At 43.1% G+C, this 23,846-nt stretch overlaps 16 protein-coding genes and 1 non-coding gene across 17 annotated transcripts; 5 read left to right on the top strand and 12 right to left on the bottom strand.

The window, feature by feature from the left end:
• Positions 1–153: 153 nt before the first annotated feature.
• PIH1 (Pih1p) lies at positions 154–1,176 on the top strand (the record flags this gene model as incomplete). The annotated part of the gene is made up of 1 exon (XM_018130723.1): positions 154–1,176. One exon carries the CDS (start codon positions 154–156, stop codon positions 1,174–1,176), a length of 1,023 nt encoding a protein of 340 aa, XP_017986212.1.
• A 163-nt stretch (positions 1,177–1,339) lies between these two features.
• Positions 1,340–2,599, bottom strand: PRO1 (glutamate 5-kinase; the record flags this gene model as incomplete). The annotated part of the gene is made up of 1 exon (XM_018130724.1): positions 1,340–2,599. One exon carries the CDS (start codon positions 2,597–2,599, stop codon positions 1,340–1,342), a length of 1,260 nt encoding a protein of 419 aa, XP_017986213.1.
• Positions 2,600–2,879: 280 nt separating this feature from the next.
• CFT1 (cleavage/polyadenylation factor CFT1) lies at positions 2,880–6,794 on the top strand (the record flags this gene model as incomplete). Its single annotated transcript, XM_018130725.1, has 1 exon — positions 2,880–6,794. One exon carries the CDS (start codon positions 2,880–2,882, stop codon positions 6,792–6,794), a length of 3,915 nt encoding a protein of 1,304 aa, XP_017986214.1.
• Positions 6,795–6,953: 159 nt separating this feature from the next.
• GPI11 (mannose-ethanolamine phosphotransferase GPI11) lies at positions 6,954–7,607 on the top strand (the record flags this gene model as incomplete). Its single annotated transcript, XM_018130726.1, has 1 exon — positions 6,954–7,607. The coding sequence occupies one exon, from the start codon at positions 6,954–6,956 to the stop codon at positions 7,605–7,607; it is 654 nt and encodes a 217-aa protein (XP_017986215.1).
• A 27-nt stretch (positions 7,608–7,634) lies between these two features.
• Positions 7,635–8,420, bottom strand: AW171_hschr21036 (HBR319Cp; the record flags this gene model as incomplete). Its single annotated transcript, XM_018130727.1, has 1 exon — positions 7,635–8,420. The coding sequence occupies one exon, from the start codon at positions 8,418–8,420 to the stop codon at positions 7,635–7,637; it is 786 nt and encodes a 261-aa protein (XP_017986216.1).
• A 131-nt stretch (positions 8,421–8,551) lies between these two features.
• Positions 8,552–11,059, bottom strand: RSC3 (Rsc3p; the record flags this gene model as incomplete). Its single annotated transcript, XM_018130728.1, has 1 exon — positions 8,552–11,059. One exon carries the CDS (start codon positions 11,057–11,059, stop codon positions 8,552–8,554), a length of 2,508 nt encoding a protein of 835 aa, XP_017986217.1.
• A 295-nt stretch (positions 11,060–11,354) lies between these two features.
• CPR5 (peptidylprolyl isomerase family protein CPR5) lies at positions 11,355–11,951 on the bottom strand (the record flags this gene model as incomplete). The annotated part of the gene is made up of 1 exon (XM_018130729.1): positions 11,355–11,951. One exon carries the CDS (start codon positions 11,949–11,951, stop codon positions 11,355–11,357), a length of 597 nt encoding a protein of 198 aa, XP_017986218.1.
• Positions 11,952–12,100: 149 nt separating this feature from the next.
• MED6 (mediator complex subunit MED6) lies at positions 12,101–12,835 on the bottom strand (the record flags this gene model as incomplete). The annotated part of the gene is made up of 1 exon (XM_018130730.1): positions 12,101–12,835. One exon carries the CDS (start codon positions 12,833–12,835, stop codon positions 12,101–12,103), a length of 735 nt encoding a protein of 244 aa, XP_017986219.1.
• Positions 12,836–12,949: 114 nt separating this feature from the next.
• FYV4 (mitochondrial 37S ribosomal protein mS41) lies at positions 12,950–13,333 on the top strand (the record flags this gene model as incomplete). The annotated part of the gene is made up of 1 exon (XM_018130731.1): positions 12,950–13,333. The coding sequence occupies one exon, from the start codon at positions 12,950–12,952 to the stop codon at positions 13,331–13,333; it is 384 nt and encodes a 127-aa protein (XP_017986220.1).
• Positions 13,334–13,391: 58 nt separating this feature from the next.
• Positions 13,392–14,012, bottom strand: HNT2 (bis(5'-adenosyl)-triphosphatase; the record flags this gene model as incomplete). Its single annotated transcript, XM_018130732.1, has 2 exons — positions 13,392–13,898; positions 13,953–14,012. The coding sequence occupies 2 exons, from the start codon at positions 14,010–14,012 to the stop codon at positions 13,392–13,394; spliced, it is 567 nt and encodes a 188-aa protein (XP_017986221.1).
• Positions 14,013–14,110: 98 nt separating this feature from the next.
• On the bottom strand, positions 14,111–15,349 carry PFU1 (Pfu1p; the record flags this gene model as incomplete). The annotated part of the gene is made up of 1 exon (XM_018130733.1): positions 14,111–15,349. The coding sequence occupies one exon, from the start codon at positions 15,347–15,349 to the stop codon at positions 14,111–14,113; it is 1,239 nt and encodes a 412-aa protein (XP_017986222.1).
• A 197-nt stretch (positions 15,350–15,546) lies between these two features.
• AW171_hschr21043 lies at positions 15,547–15,619 on the bottom strand. The gene has a single exon. It is a non-coding gene; the product is annotated as a tRNA-Val (tRNA).
• A 439-nt stretch (positions 15,620–16,058) lies between these two features.
• Positions 16,059–17,921, bottom strand: AW171_hschr21044 (HBR326Cp; the record flags this gene model as incomplete). Its single annotated transcript, XM_018130734.1, has 1 exon — positions 16,059–17,921. The coding sequence occupies one exon, from the start codon at positions 17,919–17,921 to the stop codon at positions 16,059–16,061; it is 1,863 nt and encodes a 620-aa protein (XP_017986223.1).
• A 1,945-nt stretch (positions 17,922–19,866) lies between these two features.
• Positions 19,867–20,295, bottom strand: SRB7 (Srb7p; the record flags this gene model as incomplete). Its single annotated transcript, XM_018130735.1, has 1 exon — positions 19,867–20,295. The coding sequence occupies one exon, from the start codon at positions 20,293–20,295 to the stop codon at positions 19,867–19,869; it is 429 nt and encodes a 142-aa protein (XP_017986224.1).
• Positions 20,296–20,427: 132 nt separating this feature from the next.
• On the top strand, positions 20,428–20,940 carry VMA22 (Vma22p; the record flags this gene model as incomplete). Its single annotated transcript, XM_018130736.1, has 1 exon — positions 20,428–20,940. One exon carries the CDS (start codon positions 20,428–20,430, stop codon positions 20,938–20,940), a length of 513 nt encoding a protein of 170 aa, XP_017986225.1.
• A 318-nt stretch (positions 20,941–21,258) lies between these two features.
• AW171_hschr21047 (HBR329Cp) lies at positions 21,259–22,329 on the bottom strand (the record flags this gene model as incomplete). The annotated part of the gene is made up of 1 exon (XM_018130737.1): positions 21,259–22,329. One exon carries the CDS (start codon positions 22,327–22,329, stop codon positions 21,259–21,261), a length of 1,071 nt encoding a protein of 356 aa, XP_017986226.1.
• A 414-nt stretch (positions 22,330–22,743) lies between these two features.
• RPP1 (RNA-binding RNA processing protein RPP1) lies at positions 22,744–23,646 on the bottom strand (the record flags this gene model as incomplete). Its single annotated transcript, XM_018130738.1, has 1 exon — positions 22,744–23,646. One exon carries the CDS (start codon positions 23,644–23,646, stop codon positions 22,744–22,746), a length of 903 nt encoding a protein of 300 aa, XP_017986227.1.
• Between the last annotated feature and the right edge of the window lie 200 nt (positions 23,647–23,846).

Consider the following 23,846-nt stretch of genomic DNA (forward strand, 5'->3'; position numbering starts at 1 on the left):
CGATTTCGTTCCTCAGTTATAATGCTTTGTGGTTAAAGCTTGGAGCTTTTCCTATCTATGTCTTCCAGTATGAAAAAAAATCCCATTGTAAGAGATAGCTTAACCAATCGTTTAACGACACTCCAACATAAAACAAAGTTTTATAATGCTATAATGGACTTCCTATTACGCCGGGTTGATTCTAGTGCTTCTTCAGTTGTTAAGATAAAAGCGGAAGCTGGTTTTGTAGTTAAATCAAAGTTGGAATTCTCCAAAGACGGCATTTTAAAGGTTGGAACTAAGGTATTTATTAATGTCTGCCATGGTAAAGAGGTCCCCAAACCTGAGATTGCTTTTAATCCTAGCATTGTATATCCACTAATCACGAATAATAGGTGGGAAATACCAATCATTACATCTAGTGTTCGAGAGGATAAGGATAAGAAGGGACAGTTGTGCTATGTATGGGACTGCTGCATCAACAGTGTTTGCATGGGATGGGTGAATAAAGACCTCCAGCTGAAGGAGATAGTGGTTGAATGGTGTTTGGAATCGTGTGAGTTGCGTCAGGATGTTGCGATTAGTCGGGAATCTGTGGTTTTCCCCAAGCTCAGAAGTAAGGGTACTATACCTGAACTGGAGATGTTAAAGGAGGAACTAGAGACGAACGCCGAGAAGGCCATTCAGGAAGCTGTGGAGCGGAGTGAGGAGGGCCCTGCTGCGTTTTTGGAGCTGCGAAGAAGCGTTTTCAATGAAGACAAGTTAAGTACACCTGAAGACGGTGGAGACGATGGAGATATGCTTCCTCCGCTTTTTCCAAATACCGCGGCCAATGGCCGGAAGCCACTAATAGAGGAGATTGATCCATCAAGCGTAAATAAGAGATGTTTATCAGATTTTTGCTCTAAGGTTCAAGCGCCAAGTCGAGGAGTTTTGGAATATGATGTAAAAATGGGAAAGACAGCGGATAGTTCGAAGTACAAGCTCAAAATTGAGGTAAAATCGCAGCTTTCATCGGCAAAGGACTATTCACTGCAATTAGATACAACATCCAATGTCCTGGTCATTTCGAATACTAACACAGACCTCTACGAGAAGAAGGAATTGAGGATCCCGTTGCCAAACATCTATAATAGCCAACCCGAAATTGCTTCTTTTTTTACTACAAGGGACAATCTTTTAAAGATATTCATATAGCGGATCTCCGCGGGGCAAATGATATATGTAGCCAGTCCCTGAGCATAACATAATCAGACACTAGGCGTTATTTAAGTGTTCCTGTAAAACTGCCAGAACAATGTTAAAAAAACTATGAAAGTGCTTGAATTATAAAAAAATGTAACATATATAACAGGGTATTCTAACTACTATGTGGCGGAAAGGCCAAGTTGTGTCTATGGGCGACGTACTCACTGTCAGCGTAACCTAGGACGTCTTCTATCTCGTCACTGTGCAATCCTTTGATTTTATCCAACTCTGTGCTTGGATAATTACAACGGGCACGCCCGACAATCTCGAGTGGAATGCTCATATCTAGTGATCCATCGGGCGCTCGAGAGCCTACCTTCAAATCTACAGCCTCCAGTTCGTGGAAGCTTCCTTCAACGCCTATTACACCGGCTGGAAGCAAACCGGCCTTGTTCTTCCTTGTCAAGGCGCGGTAGGCGCCTTTGTCTATAATAACTGCTCCCTGGCTAACCAACCCATGTAACATCCAAAACTCTCTTGTATTTAAAAGGTGGTGATTGTCATTCGCAACAAACCTCGTATGTAGCGGGACATTATGTTCCTGAAGAATCTTCAACTCCTGTTCTTGTAACAGGCTCAAATTCTCTACAGACTCAGACTTTTGCTCTCTGTTTTGAATAAATTTCACAATTTCGTAGATATTCGAAGGAGTGTCGCTATTCATGATTATGGTGTGGATCCCCGCATTAGTAGCCAAGTCAGCTGCAATCAACTTGGTGGCCATGCCGCCTGTCCCGACATCTGAACCGGAGCCACTTGACGTCTTCACCCCAGGGAGACCCTGGGATAAGTCTGGAACAACCAATATAGGTTTTGCCGCAGGATTCGTACGAGGATTGTCGGTGTAGAGGCAATCAACGTCCGTTAGCAAAAATAAGTAGTCTGCGCCAACGAGCGCTGCTGTAATAGCGCTCAACGTGTCATTATCCCCAAACTCAATTTCCGTGACCGACAAAGTGTCATTCTCATTCACAATAGGAACAACCCCCATCTCCAACAACTCATGAACAGTATTCTGAGCATTTTTATACTGCGTCCAGTCCACTATATCATTACGAGTTATCAGGATTTGAGCAATTCGCTGTCCTAACAGTCTGAATAGAGAATCCCATCGACCAATTAACCTCCCTTGACCAACTGCAGCAACAGCCTGTACTTGAGATAGCTTCTTTGGTCTTTTCATCATTCCCATAGTCTGCAGCCCGATAGCAATCCCGCCTGATGAAACAATAATAATTTTATGGCCCATTCGACGTAACTTAACAACTGTCTCGACAATTAGAGACATCGTAGATAACCTTGGCTCCCTGGAGGATTCATCCACCAACGAAGAAGAGCCTAATTTCAATACAATTGTAAAAGACCTCGTCATTCTGATGAAAAATTGCTATTTCTGCTCCTAGTTAGCTAAATTAATGCGCTTTCGCTAGTTTGAACTTTATTAAATAGACCTTCTCGATAGAATGTAACTAATCACCGCTGAAACCAATTACGTCTTTAACCTGTCTTTACTTCAAGTTTGTAAAAGGCATCACATGTAGCGGCCTTTTTTAATAAAGGCGAAACTCGTACTAAAAATGAATTTCATTATTTAAACATAACGCCTATTACAAGAGAGCAATAAAAAAGTCAAAAGGAGCCACAAGGGATAAATGAACGTGTATGACGAGGTGATTAATGCTACGGTAGTGAATAACTGTGTTACTGGTCGCTTTACTACTTTGAAGCGTCGTGAATTGATTATCACACGGACTAATATCCTTTCAGTTTATCATCATAATAGACATGGTAAATTAATTTTAGACTATGAATGGAAGCTAGCAGGGCGTATCGAATCCATTGAGTTAATTTCTCAAAACTACTCAGATCTGCAATGCCTGGTTTTACTTACTGGGAGCGGTAAATTATCTATAGTTAGGTTTGATGCGTTAACTCAAAGCTTAGATACGCTGAGCCTCCACTACTACGAGGATAAGTTTAGGGAGCTTAGTTTAATTGAGGTTAGTAAAAAACCTAAGCTGGTGGTTGATCCACTCTTTCAGTGCCTTTTGGTGTGTAACAATGACTGTGTTGCTATGTTGTCGTTAAATGTGGGTGATGAGGAGGAAGAAATCGGCGATACTAAAGGAAATAGCAGTAAAAAGCAAAAGTTGAATGGCGGGGAGGCTAAGCCACTTGCTAAATCTAGCACAGTTATGCCAGCGTCGCATCTGCACTCGGAGATAAAAAATATTATTGATGTGCAGTTCTTGTGTGGGTTTAACAAGCCCACCTTGGCGATCTTATACCAGCCGACACTCGCATGGTGCGGGAACGAAAAGCTGACAGGGCAGACAATGAAGTATATTATGCTGTCGCTGGATCTTGAGGATGAAAAATCGACGGTTATTGCGCTGCTGCAGAACTTGCCTAATGACCTGCATACCATTATCCCTCTGTCGAACGCTTCGATCCTGATCGGTTTGAACGAGATGGTTTATGTTGATAACACAGGTGCACTACAGGGTGCTGTGGCGGTTAATTCCTTTGCCAGCAACACGTTGAGCACAAAGTTGCGTGATAGCTCGAACTTAGAGGCATTTTTCCACCGTCCGCTATGCTATTATAATACCACGTCTAAAGGACGGGATATACTGCTGCTTATGGATGAAAATTGCGGGATGTACAATGTCATTATGGAGTCAGAAGGTCGTTTGTTGACTGGTTTCAGTTGTGTGAAAATTCCGATAGTCAACGATATATTCAAGAAGAACAATCTCCCTACCTGTATGTGCGGAGACGTTAATTTAGAGTCGGGTCAACTATTTATGGGTTTTCAATCAGGAGATGCAATGAGCGTCAAGCTGAACAATCTGCGGTCTTCACTGGAAAATAAAAAGCTTACAGAAACTATTGAGGCCGATGATGAATATAAAGATCTTTATGGTGGCACAGAAATTGAAAAAAAGAGCACAGAAATGGAGTCTCCATTTGATATAGAAGCTCTGGACAAGCTGCCGAATATTGGAGCCGTTACTTCTTTGACGATAGGAAAGGCAGCATCAATAGAATCGACTGTGGCCAAGTTAACGAACCCGAACAAAGATGAATTATCCATAGTTGCTACTTCTGGTACTGGCTCCGGCTCTCATTTAACAATTCTAGAAAACACAATTGTTCCTCACGTACAGCAGGCACTTAAGTTCATATCTGTAACCCAGCTGTGGAATTTGAAGATCAAGGATAAGGACAAGTATCTTGTCACTACTGATTCTTCACAAGCTAAGAGCGATATCTACTCCATTGACAAAAACTTTAGGCCATTCAAATCATTTGACTTTAAAAAAAATGACACAACAGTAAGCACAGCAGTGACTGGGGGTGGTAAGAAAATTGTACAAGTTACATCGAAAGGTGTTTACTTGTTTGATACTAACTTCAAACGTCTTATGACTATGAACTTTGATTTTGAAGTTGTGCATGTTTGCATCAAGGATCCTTTTCTTTTATTGACGAACTCTAAAGGTGATATTAAAATTTACGAGCTTGAACCAAATCATAAAAAGAAGTTCGTCAAAATGCCTTTACCGGGTGCATTGAAAGAAATAATTATCACGTTTGGTGTAATCCTTGAAAGTAACATGTGCAACAAGTACTTGCATGGGCTTGAAAATTCTATGGAAAACCAAGTCTTATTCACTTTTGTTACGGCTGATAACCAAATAGTGTTTTTTACTAAGGATCATAATGATAGGATATTTCAACTTAATGGTGTTGATCAATTTAATGAAAGGCTATTCATTAGCACCTACCAAATGCCAGATGAAATAACCCCGGACCCTTCCATAAAGCAAGTAATGCTGAATAAATTGGGACATTATAATAAAGAAGAATACCTGACTATTTTGACGTTCGGTGGTGAAATATATCAATACAAGAAGTGCGCTGGCACTCCAGACAAATTTGTGAAATGCGAAAATGAACTTCTAATCACTGGTGCTCCTGACAATGCATATGCAAAGGGTGTGCAAGGAGTGGAACGAGTGGCACATTACATTGAAGACTATAATGGCTACTCTGTTATCTTTATAACGGGTACAGTTCCTTATATTATTATTAAAGAAGACACTTCAGTACCGCGAATTTTCCCGTTCGGTAATGTCACGTTAGTTTCAATGACTAGTTGGGGGAAGAGCAGTGTAATGTGTGTGGATGATGTTAAAAATGCTCGTATTATGACTCTTAATTTAGAAAAAGACCGATATTATGGTAACAAGATGCCTCTAGCAAAGATTTATCTAGAAGACGTCCTTGAAGAATTTGGAACATTCAATAAAGTCACTTTCCATGAGAGAACACAAACTTTTGTTGTTTCCTACACCAAGACAATAGACTATGAGGCTCTAAGTGAAGAAGACGAAAACATTGTAGGATATGACCCCAATAAACCTCACGCTAAAGGTTTTCAATCGGGTATCCTGTTGGTAAACCCTAAAACTTGGAATATTATTGACAAAATAGAACTAGGCAAAAATTCCCTAATTAACGACTTGAGAACGATGATGATTCAGCTAAACTCTAACACTAAGCGTAAAAGAGAGTACCTTTTGATGGGTAATTCCTATGTGCGTGACGAAGATATTGGAGGGACGGGCTCCTTCTATCTATATGATATTACTGAAGTTGTCCCAGAACCTGGCAAACCAGATACCAATTATAAGTTTAAGGAAATCTTCCAGGAAGAGATAAGAGGCACTGTAACGACAGTCTGTGAAATAAGCGGCAGGTTCATGATCAGTCAAAGCTCAAAAGCAATGGTCAGGGATATACAGGAAGATAATTCGGTCGTTCCCGTAGCCTTCTTAGATATGCCTGTTTTCATTACGGACGCCAAAAACTTTGGAAACTTGATGATTATAGGAGATGCAATGCAGGGTCTCGCCTTCCTAGGTTTCGATGCTGAGCCATACAGAATGATCACCCTAGGTAAAAGTGTCTCAAAATTCGAAACTGTATCTTTAGAATTTCTGGTCAGCAACGGTGATGTGTACTTCCTCGTGAGTGATAGGAACCAGATAATGCATGTATTGAAGTACGCTCCGGATGAACCTAATTCCTTATCTGGCCAGAGGCTTGTACATTGTACAAGTTTTAACCTTTACACCATAAATACCTGCATGAGACTGCTGAAGAAAAACAATGAATTTGAAGATAGACAAAGCAATGGTAACCCTAGCGTTCCTACCTTTCAGTGTATTGGTGCACAAGTGGATGGCTCCATTTTCAAAGTGGTTCCAATAAGCGAAGCATCTTATAGAAGACTATATTTGGTACAACAACAAATTATTGATAAAGAAATTCAGCTATGTGGCTTAAACCCTCGAATGGAACGTTTAAACAATGACTACTACCATCTAGGTAACATATTAAGGCCTTTACTTGATTTCGGTGTCTTGAAAAGATTTCACACATTATCAATTCCTAAAAGAAGATTTATGGCCAGCAAAGCTGGACACCAAGCTCATTTTGAAGTTTGGCGTGATTTGATAGACATAGAATACTCATTGAAGTCCTTGAACAAGAATTAGCCCAGCTATTGTATATAGATATAAATCTATAAGATTTATCGTCATTAAATATAACATATTACAACTTTCTTCTAAAGCCTTTTAAGAATTCCTCAGCATTAAAAAAAATCGCCTAATAGTAAAATCTATCCAATTATAGTAAAAGCGATAACGCGTATCATGACAGCTAAGAAGAAGTCTAGTGCGGGAAAAAAGTTCGTCTCGTTCTCAGACGATGATGGCGTCTCTAGATCCAATCGCTTTTCAAATAGCCATGCCAATGCTGATGGTCCACCAGTTTACGTTAGACGCACTTGGTTCATTATACCGTTCCATCTGCCGCTACTTACCTATTGGTTCTTAAAGTATTCTGATAATTACGATATCAAGACGTTAGCTTGGTGCTTAATACCCTGCCAATTGGCATATTTGGTGATGCAATTCAACCAATGCACTGTATATGGCAATAAAATAGTCAAGATCAATATCCTACTTTTGTTCATATCTGCTGTTACAGCACTATTACTAACCATCCCGTGCACCATAATATGCATTTTATTTGGTGCTCCATTCCTGGAAAAGCTTGATAGAACTTGGTGGTTGTCCCTGCATTGCTGTATCCTCGCATACCCTGCTATTTACTCAGTTTGCAATAGTGATTTTAAGGTTGGTTACTTTAAGAAGTATTTTATTCTCATCGCTGTAGGGTGTTGGATCAGCTGTGCAGCAATTCCTCTTGATTGGGATCGACCATGGCAATCTTGGCCCATACCATTGATAGTAGGCGGATACTTGGGTGCATTCGTTGGATATACATTTGGTACATTAATTTAAATAGAGTACATAACTTATCTAGGATAATCATTTCATGGAACCGATAAGCATATCCTTGGAGTAGTGATAGATGGGTTTAGTTAGGAGACCCGTCTGAATAAGCACCTTTCCGGGGCCTTTAACCTTATAGAATACCTTTTCTTTGCTGATGACGTTGGACAGCAGCCCAAGAATCTTGTCATAATACCGGCCAAGAAACGAGTTCCCATGCTGCTTTATTACTTCGGATACTGTTACAAATGAATTAAGTTTTTGAGGATGTAGTTGAACAGATTGTTCATGGCCTAGGATTGACTCTGGGGTAAGTAGGATCTCCTCCTGTGCAGTTAATGATAAATCGAATACGGGTCCCTGTCCCATAAGCGCTACTACACCTCTACCAATTAACCGACCACTCGCAAATGACACATCTCCACTATAACAAATAACGTGGGTTTCAGGATTATATAGTCTCCAGCCCTTTTCGTACTCGTCAATTTCAAGCAACTTTACATTATTGGTTGGAACTATGGTGTCGCAGACCAAATTCACAGGGTAGTCACTTGTTGAGATTCTAGTAAACCCAGTCTTTAGTTTTACCAACTCTACAGCTGGAGGTAACGTTTCTGGAGGAGCATTGAACATTTTTATTTGGTCTAGCTTCCCATAGACAGTACTGAATGATGGCATTCGCAGTATTAAGGAATCTTGTGATAGATGGAAGTCTGGAAATTCGACGAATGGGCCTGAACCAGTACCTGTTTTACGATTAGTAAATGCTGAAAGGTTTACAGGAGTTATGCGAGTAGTAGAGATCCATCTTCTTGCTATCATAGTTGGTTAAGCTGTAATTATTTAAAGATATCATTTAAAAAGAATAATAAGCATGTTCTTTCAATTTTTCACATATAATAAAACAATTTTACTACTCTATACATAAATTCTATGTGATATATATTAATAATTCATTGAAAAAAGGCCTTGTAAACTGAACTGAAGTTCTCAACCACTATTCCATATGTTGAAGGTGATTTAGGGACAAATGGGCCTCTTTTCTCGTAGAAATCAGTCTTGATCAATGTGTCGGACGTAGTACGTAGTTTGGCAATGTTCTTGCTCACTTGCACGGCATCCAGGGATAGGAAACCGTTGTTTAAAGGAGTTGATATAACAGTAGGAAATGAATTAGCATTTGCCTCGAGTATTGTGGTAACAATTGTCTTAATTTCAGAGACGACTGGGTTTTCGCTCTTACAGTTCTTGGAATAATCACTTAGGAGCATGCACAGCTTCCTGATGAAGGAGATTAGGGTCTCCTTCAATTGGTGCAATTCGGGTCTCTGTGAGCTTCCAATACGTGCCCTTTCAGATAATGAAAAAAGGATCAGTATAATGTTCTTGAGTATCGTGAACGCAGGGCGTGCAAACACAAACTCGTAGCCGGCGAACTTCAGGTTGGCAAGACCGGAAAAGACATAGAATGCAGTTTCCTGTAGAAACTGAATAAATTCACGGAACACATTGTTAAACTGCTGTGCAGCGCCGAGGGACTCGTAATGCAATAGCGCATAAACATTTACGAAAAGTTCCACGTTTCGACTCAACAAAGTGTCTGCGACATGGCTTATCATAAGTTGAGTGTTGAAACAACGATGGGAGGCGCATAGTAACGTTTCTTTACAGGCAGCCTTCAATTGGCCTAGGCGAGCCACGTTCAACGTCTCGTCACGGTTGTGAAGGTACTTGAGAAGCGTTGTTACCGACCGGAGAAAGTCGTGATCTTGCAACAGTACCGAATCTAAAATACGAGTGGAACTAGAAAGGCCTGAAAGTAGAGCGAGAGGGAGTTCTCCGTGAACCAATTTACGCCAGCAGCAATTTCTGTTTACAAAGTTCCAAAGTATAATCAGCTGCTGATCTTGTGTTTCATGATTAATGCCTAGATCCAAAGCCCAGTGTAGGTCTTCGTCACAGTCAACAGCCTGAGAAACACTTGACCATCCTGACATAGACTCGTATAGCTTCAAAGAGGCTACGAAGGGCAGCAGCCTTAGTTTCCACTTCCGCGACAAAGTGGCCGTGCCAGTCAGCGACACCATTGTCATAATAGTCGTCAGGTTAGAGTGCAATTGCGGTACATAATCACGCAACTCCTCAAAACGATGAAGCTGTTCATCCTTCAGAGGTACCAACACAGTTGACGTAAGTGATTGGTAGCAGAACAACAAATAAAGTGTAATCTGGCCGAGCATCGCCATTTGATCCACCGACATTGCGTTCACACTGAACATGACATCGCGTAGTGGGAACCATTGGTCGACTGTTTGGGTGAGCTCCTGGGGCTGTAGCATCGGTACAAGAGTTGAAATATCAGTATGCGTGGTAAAGTACGTGATCCAGTGTGTACACAACTGTTTTGGAGGAAAACAAAGACCGCTATTATTGTTTGAAACGTTATTACCGTTATTGTTTAACCCGCGACCAATGTGTGCATGCTGTTGATGAGATAGCCGCTCTGGTAATTTATTGGCCATCACATCGTACAGTCGGTTGTGAAACCAGCACAAGAAGTCATCACGCATTGCAAGATGGCCAACTTCAAACAACCTGTTCTCACTCGCAGGCAGCGGCACTTGCGGGGTGTAGAACTGTGAACGCGTTACCACAACGCGGAGAACCTGGTACGGATCCAGAAATGCGGGATCTACAGATTTGAACTCGTCAAAAGTTATTCCATCGTCGTCATCGTAGTCGTCATCGTAGTCATCCCCACCAGCGCCATCGCCTGTCTTTCTTTTCTTCGACATCGGCGAAGTACGCGCCGCCGATGGAGCTGCAGAAGCCGCTGCTGTAGCAGATGCAGCCGCAAGATTTGAATGACCTCCAGATATAGCTCCTGGATTCTGAGTAGCCGTAGAAACGGTCAGCTGCAACACATTGCGCCCAGTAACACGCTCCAGATCCAAGAGTCGGTCCCGCAGAAATTCAAGCTCCTTTGCAAGTACCTCATCTTGCGTATAGGGGACCTTAGCAGTATCAAAAATCGCAGGTCCACGCACTAAATTCACACCCTGCTCCTCCCCGTTTCCCATAACATTAACAGGAGCAGCTGAAACCCGGGGAATGAACTGCGGCGCTTCTCGTGATGGGCTCATCGAACTCGCACGCAGGGCGGAAGACGGCACAGTCGCCGAGGCTACTGTAGAGCTCATCAGCTGCATCCGCGTATTCAATTCCCGCATCTGCTCCAGGGACCCTATTCCAATAGTGCCTTGGGACCCACTCTGGCTTATACTCGACGTATTACTCTGTACGTAAATGCCTGGCACGTCCGGATAAAAACAGTCTGTCTTGCCGTTCCGTAAACAGTTCCCGCAACTCGGCTTCGCACGATCACACCCGATCTTTCGCTTACGACATTGCACACACGCAGGAGGCTTCTTCATCTTCCTTCCTCGAATATCCACAACCATTATTACAGAAACATGAATTGAGTTTGGAATACCAGGACAATAGAATCTGATTGAAGGGGTGGTCTACGTCGCCAGATAACCTTTTGGCAAATGGGGCAGCACAATTTTTTTCTTCAACAGGTCACGTGTACGTAGATAAATAGCTAGTTACGGTGGGGACTTAGGGAAACGCACGGCGAGGGTTGAATGGCCATCTAGGGGACCAGCGGTGCGTCAATCCCGGGTGTCGATCTGCTGGGGCTTTAATGTACTGCCAGAAACAAACATATAAAATGGATACTCCATGGTAAACGCTCTATAACTCGTCAGAGAGCGGCTCCTTAACGACTTCTCCTCCTGCTTCGGCTACGCGGACAGGAACAAAAGGAGCGTCACGAGCGTTAGTGCGGACCTTTTCAACGGCGCTCACGACTTCCATGCCCTCGATGACCTCACCAAAGACCACGTGACGGCCGTCTAACCAAGGAGTTGGAACCGTGGTAATGAAGAACTGGGAGCCGTTGGTGTCCTTGCCGCGGTTGGCCATTGAGAGTCTACCTGGTTTGTCGTGCTTGAGTTCGAAAGACTCATCTGCGAAAGTAGGGCCGTAGATGGAACGGCCGCCGACGCCAGTACCATGAGTGAAGTCGCCACCCTGGATCATGAATTGAGGTATAACTCTGTGGAACGTAGAGTTTACATAACCCATAGCAGGGTCGTTACTAGTTGAGAGTTCGTAGAAGTTTTGGACGGTTAGCGGGGCGACCTCTCCAAAGAGGCCTATAACGATCCGACCTAAAGCTTCTTCGCCATGAACGATGTCAAAGTGGACCTTGTGGGTGACTTTAGGATCAGCTAATACAAAGGAAGTAAATAGGAACGCTGTACGGACTAAATGGGATAGTAGTTTCATTTTATTGAGTTGATTCTTGATGGGTGGCGAAAGCGGGAGATGTATATTTTACCGAGCGGAGAAGCCTTTATTTACGTGGCGGAAAAACAACGAAGCAGGCGGCCAGTTAAGGCGGCGACTGTAGGTCCTTGTAATGTATAAAATGGTACTTAGAGGTATTTTGGAGTGGTCTTTAGGCTCTGTAGCATGAGTTTATCAAGAAGATCTTGCGTCAAAGCGTCCTGGTAACCTGCGCCAGGTGTTTCGACAGCGGCGCCTGTGACGGCAGTGCTTATTGCACCCGCAGCAGTAGTCGCCGCTGCGGTGCTAGGTATTGTAGCTCCAGTAGTATTAGTGGTGGCGGATGGTGTAGAAGAAGTTTCTACAGCGACTAATGATGGACCCTGGCCTGGCTGGAACCGCGAAAGGCGTTGGACACCTTCCAAAGCGCGAGAAAGGTGTAGTGTAGTCGCGAGCAAACGATTGTGTATAATGCGGAAGGCGGTAGGAGATTTGTATACGTTTGCACCAATTATATAATAGTCATCCAGGGGAGTAACAGACGTTTCACTGGAGCGTAATTGCTTCCTTATCACCCAAAAATCCGGTTCTCTGACATGTGATAGGATGTATTCAGTCCCTTTCAGGCGCGAAAGTTCCCTTTCCAGCACTGCGTGAACCGGGTACTGATCCCAGATATGCTGACGGTCCGGCGGTGCTCGGCGAGTGGGTTCTAGAGGTAACTGCTGAGAGAATTGGTGCTGCATTTTAACAACCTGGTTATTTGAGGTCCTATCAAAAAAAGGCGATTGACTGAAGTAGTCTAATACATTGTCAGTGCGTAGTCCAAACGACTGGATCCACTCGGGGGACTTCCATTGGAGCTCATCAAGAGGGAGGGTCATGATAATGGCTATTTGTCTTGATTTTTGTTGTAGTTGGGATGAGCTTAAGGTGAAAAATTTAAGATATAATGTCCATCGTCTTTCCACGAACAGCAAGAAACTACACAAGATAAAATGCTTCAAGCGAGACTGCTGCACTGCTCGTCGCAGGTGCTACGGGTGGCTTCTGGTCCAAATCGTCTAATGCCAGCTCCTACATCGGCTATTCCTGACGTTAATACATTTCTTAAAGTTATCGGGAGAAAATGCGATGAATTCGCAGAAAACTATAATAATGAATGGAAGAACCTATTCGAATGGGACTCCGCTGCTCTAAAAGAGAAAGGTATTCCTCCACAGCAGCGTAAGTACATTCTTCGTCAAGTGGAACGGTTGCGCGCTGGTGAACCTGTGATCGAATTTAAGAAGGGCAAGAAATCGTTCTTTGGTGGTGAGCGGAAGTATAAAGAGCAGAAGGCCAAGTGGCTAGCTACAGAACGTAAGAACAACTCATCGTGAGCGCATTTATATATTATATGTTTAATTCATGTAATTTTTGAATAGAATAACGCCGTTTCTATGAGGCGTCTGTGGAATTAGATGCGATAAATGTAGCGAGCTTAGCCTTCAAATCCTCGGCTTCCTTTGACATTTCGGATATATCCTGAGGTTTCCGATCGGCATCTGGAGTGGCGAGTTGAGACCGAGATTCTTCTCCATTTGCCTCGTAAGCCGCCCTACGGCGCTCCCAGTTCTCTAGTCTGTCGGTGAACCGCCAGGATTCGAGACGGTCGTAAATGGCGTCACCGATGTTGTTGACGCGGTAGCGTGGAATAAGATGTGTATGAAGGTGAGGTACCGTCTGGCCCGCTTCTGGGCCATCCTGGATTGCGATATTCATGGCATCTGCATTGTACGTGTGCTGGATGAAACGGTAAATCAGCTGGACAGTCTTAAAGTAGTCAATGTTCTCTTCGGGAGTAAGATCGCTAAGTCTAATGCAAGTGTTGCGCAATGGCACAATTAGAACATGACCAGGGAGCAATGGTTTGAGGTTCACCAGTGCATATGAATGTTTTGATTTCTGTTAAAGGGTTAGTTTCACTGATTTCAGCGTATGAATGGATCTGATACGTACGTAGAAAACCTGGTTCGTGACAAGAAACTTGCTGAAGTACACGGGAGATGACGAAGGCATCGTTCGCGGCTTGATGTGGTTGATTTAATTATGCGTCTGTGTATTTTCCTACTAGAAAATTGAAGTCCGTACTTAGTATCTTATATACATGTCCGTACTTAATAACTTATATACATGTCAGCTCCTTGATCTTCGAGAACAGCAATCAAGTCTTCCACGTCGTTGTTAGTACTGCTCCATCCTAGTTTGTTTGAAACTCTTAGTGTACGTAAGCAAGGTAGACGATCCTCCGCTACCGCAATAGTAATGTCATCGGGGTGGATCTTAGATGCTTGGCCCAAAGAGCCGCTGGTTTCCAGCACCAGGACCCTAAGAGGACGTTTGTAGTGGAGTGTGGAAAGAAAGGCGTCTGAAAACGCCCAACGCGAACAGTAATCAACGACTAGCTGTAAACTTGTGAGGTTGGGACAGTAGCGAAATACAAAATCCAGCGAGTTTTCACTCAAAGAAGGCATTGGGTAATTAAACCGCAAATGCTTTAGGTTGTCACCAATCTTCGACAAGAGGCAGTATATGGAATGTTCATTAACTTGCGGACAATGTGAGAGTTCTAGGGTACTGATGCTGGACGGGATTTCTGCGTAGCGGACAAATTCGTTGGTTATACCGCCGCTAAGTTTTAAATACCGAAGATTCGCAGGCCATTGCATATCACGAAAACCGTTGCATTCTATTGAAGATCGGGGGAAGGAGAGGTGGGTCAGAAATGGAAAGCCACTGATTACCTCAAAAAGTTTGTACAGGTGGACAGTTTCCGACAGAAGCCCCAGATCAAGATAACGCAGCTTAGAGCAGGCTTTAAGCGAAATCAAAGGCGAAAGCCCAAAACTGGTCTGCGGAGCTGTGAAACTTTGTAATGCAGGTGCACAGCGACGCAGCAGACGAGCCACAACGCTATTCTTGCTTGTCTGGGCGATAGGAGATAGGTTTAAATCAACAACATACGCTCCAAGTCCATTTTTTGAGCTGGAAGCCATGGTCTCGATAAAAAGGGAGAAATTCTTAGTTGTCAACCGAGGAGAGTGGTATAGGAGTGGAACACACATAACATACCAGTGTTTACAAACACGTAAAAACTGAGGTTCCAAATTAATGCATAAAGTCAGTATTAAAAATTGTAGTTCCCAAGGCAAAGTCATCTCCTTGGGTAATAGTTCATTACTGGGAAACAAAGTAGAAGGTAAAGAACCACATTTCATTATTTCATTAGTTTCATCAACGACATAGTAAGTTTTACTTTCGGTAACATTAAAATCATCTGCTTTCACATAACCTTTACCGGCGACATATCTTCTATATGGCACCCTATTCTTTTTTGGTTTTTGTTTGTTCGTCATCACATTCAAGTATTCAAGCAGAAATGTGAATAGAATTATATGGAGCTAAAAGCATGTCCCATTATAGATAACAAACAATATCTGTAATTTTATTAGTTGTATTTTTATGTAAAAGTAGCAGCAGTTTTAATTGAAAGGTCGGTGAATATTTTAGTAATATATAAAAAATGATACACGACTATAAAAATAAAGCCAAATGTTCCAACCGAGGTTCGAACTCGGGACCTTTGCCGTGTGAAGGCAACGTGATAGCCACTACACTATTGGAACAATATTTGACGTTAATAGGGGCCTGTCGAGACAAGTGGCGGGAAACGGTACTTTCGTGGTAAATGAGTTATCATGGGTACAACGGTGGGACACGTTAACGTTTGGGCGGCAATAGGGACGTATCGTGTGACTACAAGATATGGTGTGATTGGGGTTGATCCGGCCGCCAGAATTGAGCAGTAGAGAGCCGCACAATGCTGGGGCATTCTAGCACTGGTCGGGTGCAGTTCGGACAACCTTTGATCACGTGATATATGTATGTACACGTGACTTTGTTTAACTTTTGGATTACATTTTGCAGTGGAAGTTGGTTTTGAGCAGCCAATGCTGCTTCAGATGGCTAAAGGACAGAGTACTACTAATATTATTAATGTTTCATTAACATAGGCTACTAACAATGGCACATTTTATAGCAAACTTTCAACCATTATATTATATACTACTCTGTAGTCATGTGAATACCAAAATGCCAGGGCAGCAGATAGAGTGTCGCGCGACATGACAGTAATACCACCCGTAAAGGCAATTTGACAATAAATCGTAAGAATTGGCCTGTATAGCTATGCTCTTGTTCAACAACAATTACAGCTGGAGGCTGCCGAGCCGTGGCTTTTCTTGTCGTCGGTGCATAAGATAATGATTCCATGGTTTCATCGAGATCGTTAGTCACCGTCGCCGTTGACAGCGGTGTCAGGTTTGCTGGCGATGAAGGGTCCACCAGGTGTAACGATCCTGAATTCACGTTTGATCGACGATTGAGTGGACTGACATATGCATGTGGGTGGTAGACTACTGATGAGCAAGATCTTTCTGGTGTAGAAATCAGTAAAACGTCCTTTTTATATTCTGATGTTTCCGAGGTATCTGCAACATTGCGTTGCTGGTGCTGTGGCTGGAACTGCTGATGCTGGTATGACTTTTGGGGTTGTTGCTGGTGCTGCTGGGCTTGGGCCTGTATAATTTGCTGTTGTTTGCACTGCTCTAGCTTGTTTATTAGCAAGTCTGTGGTATCTTTTGCATACTCACCGATAAATTCTTTGAAATAAGACATAAAGTTGCAGCATGCTTGGCCTAGAAGGGAGAAAACAAGTCCTGCGATCTGCGCTTTTCCAAAAAAGACGATGTTAATACACTGGCCGTCGATGCCGTTGGTTTCGGTGACGTCGCTTATCCAGTTGGTGAAGAGAACGGAAAGGGTAACGAAAATGCCTAGGATAAAGGTTGTAAAGAGCAGTTTCCTGCGCAGTTTCACATTGAATTCGGCCAAGCAACGCTGGTGGAGACTGCTGAGCAGATCTTGGTATTCTAGCCAAACCTTTTCGGGACTGTTGTCACGCACTATCTCTATTCCGTATCTGAGAAGGTGGTAGTGTGAGTGACAGGTTAATGGGAAATCAACTATGTACCCAAGGGACTGTTGAGCAGCAAATAAGCCTCCGAGACCGGTAATAGTTTGGTCCAAACCCTGTAATATCTGAACAGAAGCGGCATTGACCTTGGAAAAATTGTAATTAGAGTAAGGTATTGCAACCAGATGGAGGCTTACGAACACTACGAGCTTTACCACAAGTGGCAGCAATACACTCTGGTGTAGGTAATCAATCGGTCCAACTGACTGCACTTCCTTGACCGACGGAGAAACGTTAACCTTACCAGCAGGCGATTCTTCCGTCTCTCCCATCGGCAAGTAGACTGAGTTCCTAGGGAAAGTGCCAGGGAACGATTCCCCGTGTTCAGATTCCGGTTTCTCACCGTCATAAAATAAACGAACGTTATCCTCCAACACACGAAGTACTTTTCCACAGCCACTACTAAGCGCTTCAAATCGATCTCTGTCGCCTATTTCTTTTTGATCACGAAATGGAGTATAGTTTCCGTGCTCTTGTGGATTGAACGCCTTAGATCTCATTTCAAATGCATTAGAAAAGTCGTCGTCCTCGTTCTCATCAGGAGTATTCTTCAAAATATCTAGCTGACGCTCATAGGCCTCCATACCCTTACGCTTCTCCATTATCCAGTCTTTCCATTTCGGTTGAAAAGATATGCTTCCGGGTTCACTACTATCATTACTTAACGCACCTTGTTCGCTCTGATCATCAGCCATTTGATAGTGTTTGGGCTTTAGACCATATAATTCAAGCGAATCTCTTCTGAAATCATGAAGAGGTAAACGGCCAGTTGGCTGGGTTGAATAGCGCATATTATCTGAGTTACTTGGGCGGCTATTAGAGAGTGATGGTGTAATAGGCTTAGGCGCAGCGTACAACTCTTCCATTTCGTCGAAGTAGGGAGTTGTAAACATCGTAGTTTGGAAAACCTTGAGAAGCTTCTTATAGCTTGGTATTGGTTAGGCTGTACTCGTGTGCTTTTACTCTATCAGCTCGTCGAGCTGTTTGTGAAGTGTTTGTGTTAAGGCCTTGGCGGTAATTTGTCCTTAACAATGAATAACCGCCCAGCAAAAATCTCTGAAAAGACAACACTAGAAACGGAGTTGGACCCTGAAAAGCTCAGTATCAAAACAAACAGCGCCTCTAAACCACGAAAAGGCGAATGATGCAAAAAGACATGATCACGTGATTTGAAATAATTTTCTACATAAGCTTGGTTGTGGGACATATATACACTGAACGGTGAAACCAGGCTCAGTAAACCAGGGGCATACACGTCAGTTGACTATTTTCGTTAGGTTACGTTTTATGCGTTGTAACGAGGACTAAATGAAGGGGATTGTGTGCCCTCAGTTGATATTATCCACAAGGGCCATATACGGATTACTCGGACTTAAAGATCTATTTTAAGAACAAATGCAATAATAGACATGTTCTAGCTGCTGCTTTAATTTGGTATTTTCTTGCAGAATGCTATCCTTGCATCTTTTTGAAGTTGAAGTTTGCAATAGGGAGTCGGTATTTGTGAATAATATTATAGCCTATGAAAAGGTGAATAACTTCGTCGTGTAATGTACAATTGCTGCTATTCGTTGATATGATAGGAACGAACTTTATGGGCTGATTTGCATGAGTGAGGTTTATAACGTCCGAAGGCAACCAGAGTCCGGCTGCTCCGTTCATATCTCGCGCTTATTCAATTACGTTATTTGAGTCATTTAATGACGAATTGTTGAATTTTGCTAGGTGTATATCAAATTCTTCTACTACCAGTTAGGTTATATTAGTTCTGAGGGTCGAAATATGCTTTGCCTTCCAAGGCGCATGGCTGCAATGAAGACTAATGTGCACTACGGTCAGATTTGCCGTCAGTAATAGAACCAGGACTTGCAACCAGTATGGGCTGATTAATTTTGGGAGTATTCTACTCTTTGGAACAATTGCAAGGAGATATTGTCCACTAAACATTGACTCTGCTGTTACTCGGACATTACTTTAGTGATATCTTCTACTTGCCTACTGACAGTTGACTGTCAGAATTTGCCACTAGTAACCGAAATGTTTGGCAACAAATATCTCAGATGAATGCTGTTTACTTGAATTTAATCTAAGACAGGCATTGTCGACATTCTACCTATACAGTTTGTTGGAGGGTTACTACGCCAATGCTAATGCTGTACAGTAATGATCATATACTAGCGGTTAATTGCATTTGGGAAAATACCTCAAACCAGCTGCTATGAGGAGCAGATGACTATCTCAAGCTACCCAGCTGGAAATAAGAGTGCATTATGAAGCGTCAGCAAAATTCTAATACCAGGAACGACTGAATTAATACAGTTAATTACCGTGACGTAATTAAACTGCACCATAAAGTTGCGGAAGAATTGATACGCATTTCTTCTTTACACATCCAAGTCATAAGATAGGAGAGTCTAGAGAAGTTTCTCCTTCTAGCGATCTAAACTATTGAAGAATTTCTGATGAAACATGGTGAACTGATATCGCGATTGCTTGAGAGCCTGAGCTCTTGAAGCCACCTAGGCAGAACTTAAGGCTATGCAGAATTACCGCAAATGTAACTTACAGCAATGTGATGCGTCTGTATGTGCGCTGTTGCAAAGTGGTGCGATATCTTTGGGATAACAATAGCTCATCGCACCGTGGACCAAGTAGACGCAGCACTATTCTTACATAGGAAAGAAGCACTACATATAAGCATGTAACTCGTGAGTTTTCGTGTTTTCAGCTTATCAAAAGAGTATATTTCACTATATGATATTGGAGTTCATGTAGCACTTTATATCTCTTGCTTTATAATTAAGATAATACACCGTTATATACTTGAAAAGGAAGGAACTATGGGTTCCCAGGCCTCCTAGAACTCGCAATACCCTCTACAAATTCTTTTATTAGCCCGTCCACCGCCTTCAATAGTCTTCCTTTTCTTTTGACAGCCTCTATCTTCTCTTCCTCAACTTTCATTAGCTGGCCCTGTAACACATCAATTCTATGAAGCTGTTCCTCAGCAGAGACATCGAATCCAGGTAATGAATCTATAAGCTTGATAATCTGTCTTGTTTTTAGTATCATATCAGTAGTTAGTTCGTCAATATTTCTTTCAAAGTCATCTGGAGAGGCAATGGTGGCCTGCGGGTCCGTGAGTTTATCTTCAAGTTCATTATGAGGTTCGAAGTCATGGTTACGGTCAACGTAATTAACCGCAGACCCAAATTGTTCAACTATCTGTCCTAGGCATTGCTGCAGCTGGGTCAGTCTATCTGTCATTTCTTTGAAGAGCGTTTCTTGATTATATTTCAAGATATTCTCTAAAATGTTGGAATACAATTTGTTTCTTGTAATTTGGCTAATGCCAAGGCCAACATCATTACACACACATAAAAAGAGATATACGCCGTAATGGAGGAAAACAAGTACTACCTAACATTAATAGAGCTCTTAGCCAACTATGATATGCTTTTAGATAAACTACAGAAGCATATGGCTGAAGGTCATTTCAACCTCAGTAGAGCCAACTATCACAATAAGGACAGCATTAGCGGTACATACGGAAAGGATTACTGGGATAATACGTTCGTAGGTACTCAATTCGCGACTATTGATGAAGATGGAAGTGTGGCAAGCAGATATGTTCAACAAGAAGTGGATACTGATGATGCAGGCAGTGGTAATGAGGTCACAGGCGACAATGACAATGAGCTACGCAATAGGAATACAAAAAAGTCTATAACCAAAGAGAAGAAAAGGCAGTTGGACCCGCTAAGCATGTTTGGAGGCATTCTTTCGATTCCAAATTCATTATGTCAGAGTCAAGCCGAGTTCGTGAAATGCATTCCGATTATTGTGAGTTTGGTTAATTGTAGAAAGCAGTTATATAATATTATAGATGAGATAGAAGGAATGCAAGCTTAAAAGTCATGGTAGAAATTGGCCTATACGTACATGTTTATACTCAGTAACTAAATGAACCAGTGAGATGAGGAACTGATGGAGCCTCAATCTATACATCTTTCTTAAATCGTTGAAATTGCATAATGACTAAAGTGGTTATCGGCAATGCTGTTAGATGCATGGAGCATGATAACTTGTAATGACTAGGAATTTGGGTGATTTTTAAATGAAATAGTTAACTGTCAAAGCATTGATATTTTAATGTTTATTGATGCTGGAAACAGAAGGGCCTCGGGGCCCTACACTGTCTGTATTGTGTTATTATAACATTTTAGAGTCTCAGTAGAAGCTCTCGTTTGCTGAATTTGGCAGAGGCCGAGGTGAGCTCCTATACTGCGCTGAGGATGGAGGCGATAGCAGGGATTCGGATTCGCTCTGCTGATAAAAGCGCAGGATCTCATCCAAGGACCTTCTGCCCTTGGGCGTCTCGGTTTCCTCAAATGCACTGCGAACAGGAACTATGGGCGTCAACAACGAACTCGATCTGCGTAAACTAGTCACCGCTGGCGACTGCTTAGGATCTATTTGCTGGGGTAGGTGAAGGGAGGGTGGCCACTCAACCATACTGTGAGATGAACCCTCAAGGGGTGGCGTCCGGTCAGGACTGGTCTCTTCGGGCACCACCGGGCACCTATAATGCTTAATATATTCGATCGAAGCTTCATTCTGGGTCGCCGTGTGCTTCTTCTCGGAAGAATGCGCAGGGGGAACATCCAGGAGCACAGAAGTTGCCATTGTGGCAGTCGATAGCACCCTAGTGGTGCTCATCGATGTAGACGAACGTGACACTCTTACCGAAGACAACCCAGAATTAGTAGACATAGTACTCGTCCTCTGCGTCTGCCCAGCATCTATCGCAGATGAATTTGGTAATGCATCGGTCACAAACGCCCTGCTAAAGTGACGCTCGCTCTTAATAGACCTACCCGATGTCTTCTCCAATTCCTCATCATCGTCTTCAGGACCAAACATACCTCTACCGTTCGCATGACTAATGTGCTGGAACCCGTAGGGCACAGAGATGCTTAATTGCATCGACTCAGGACGAGCCGACTCTCTCGGCCCCTTTGACCGGAAAATTTTGCTCCACTTAACTTTCCGCCTCATTAAATTCATAGATGACTTCGTTTTCCGCACCTCATAGGCCGAAGGGGGCAATGGAGGTAGCTCAATGTTCCGTTTGTTTTCCAATATAGGTTTTTCACTGTTTAATGTAATGACCTCTAGTTGCTCCTCACCATCTGAGTCCATAATTTGCTGAGCATGAAGCCCATATAGTTTCTCAGCCTCCTCGTCCTCATCAATCCAAATAGACTTTATCTGCGGCAAGTTATTGTACTGCCTATGCATCCCTTTAAACTAACACCGTTATAGTAGATCCCTTCCTAACGTAAACCCGTTAGTGTAGATTGCTAGGTCAATATATACAGTCCAAAGTGCGCTTTTGAAGCCTTTACCACGTATTTCGAAGATGCAAACGAAGCGAGTGTACCTTCATAGAAAGAGCCACAATGGAGAAAGGAACCTGATTAACGCCAATTGACGTTGATTAGCGATCAAGTCATTAAAGTAAAAAACCATTACGCGCGAAAAGCAAACAGCCTAATGAATAGGTTGCAGATTGTTTCTTCCATCTTGGGAAATGTTGTTCGCGACGCGTAGTTTTTCTGGTCGATGTAGGGCTGTATACAGCACGTGACTAACACGTGAAGAATGAATGTGGTCACGTGAAATAGTATCACATGCTAGGCGCTGGTGCAGCACTCAGGAGCTGCCTGGTTGGGTGAGCTGGCGCTTGGGAGGCCGTTCTGCGTGGAGGGACTGGTCGTCGTCGATGTCCTCGCTGTGGGTGCGCTTGACGATCTTGAGCGGGTTGGCGGCGCGGACGGACTGGTCATTGACGATATCTGGGTCGCCGCTGCCGACGACGACTGTTTCTCTATGGCTACAGCCTCTGAGTCTACCCTTTAGGAGGACAAGAGCGGCGAGCTCGGTCATTGCCTTGCTGCATTTGTCCTGTTTGAGACCGATGAAGTTGACTAGGCTGGAGACGCCGAGCAAGTTCCTGCACTCGACAGGGGACTGCGCGCCGCTGCTGATGACCAGGCCACGGGAGCGGGAGGCGCGGATGACGTTCTTGCAGTTAATGATGAACTGTTTTCTGGCATGTTTATCACGCAGCGCATTGGAGTAAACAATCTCGATCTTAACGCCACGTTTTACGCAGCTGCAGATAGCCTTGTGTTTCAGGATGGCTGGGAGGCGCTTGGAGTATTCAAAACTCAGTAGATCCATGTCTAGGGATGCAGTAGCAACGGCCAGTCCGTTTGGACTGGTTGGCATTACGGCGACGACATCAAATACGTCGGCGACAGAGCTGAGGACCGACCGATTGGAGGACCCTTCAAGAACAATAGTAATTCTTGTGTATAGTTTCAGCGTGGTGGCGGCACAAACATCCTCTAGCAAACTTAGATCAATTGGATTCCTTTGGTTCTTGGACTGAGGGAGCTTGACAGTGGGCGCAAGAGTAAAATTAAGCGCCACATGAGAATATCCGAGCGTATGAAGGGTTACCAGTGTGCGTTTTAGCTGATCTATGTCAGCCACGGTAGGCTTTACATCGTAAGATGATTGAGGCCACGGAATATTGAGATCAACGAGCATTCTCTATATAATTTTGTCTGTGTGTGGTGTACTTTAATTTATTAGAGAACTTTCGAATGGAGTTGTTGATATCGGAAAATCTGCTTTACCGTGGGCATCGCCAGAACACAATACAGAATTTTGCTATAAGGTGCCGGCAATGGATCATAACCAAGTGGAACCTAGATTCTTCTAACCTTCAAGTATACTATATCTGTATA

Source organism: Eremothecium sinecaudum, chromosome II, assembly GCF_001548555.1.
Source record: "Eremothecium sinecaudum strain ATCC 58844 chromosome II, complete sequence".
Lineage (NCBI taxonomy): Eukaryota > Fungi > Ascomycota > Saccharomycetes > Saccharomycetales > Saccharomycetaceae > Eremothecium > Eremothecium sinecaudum.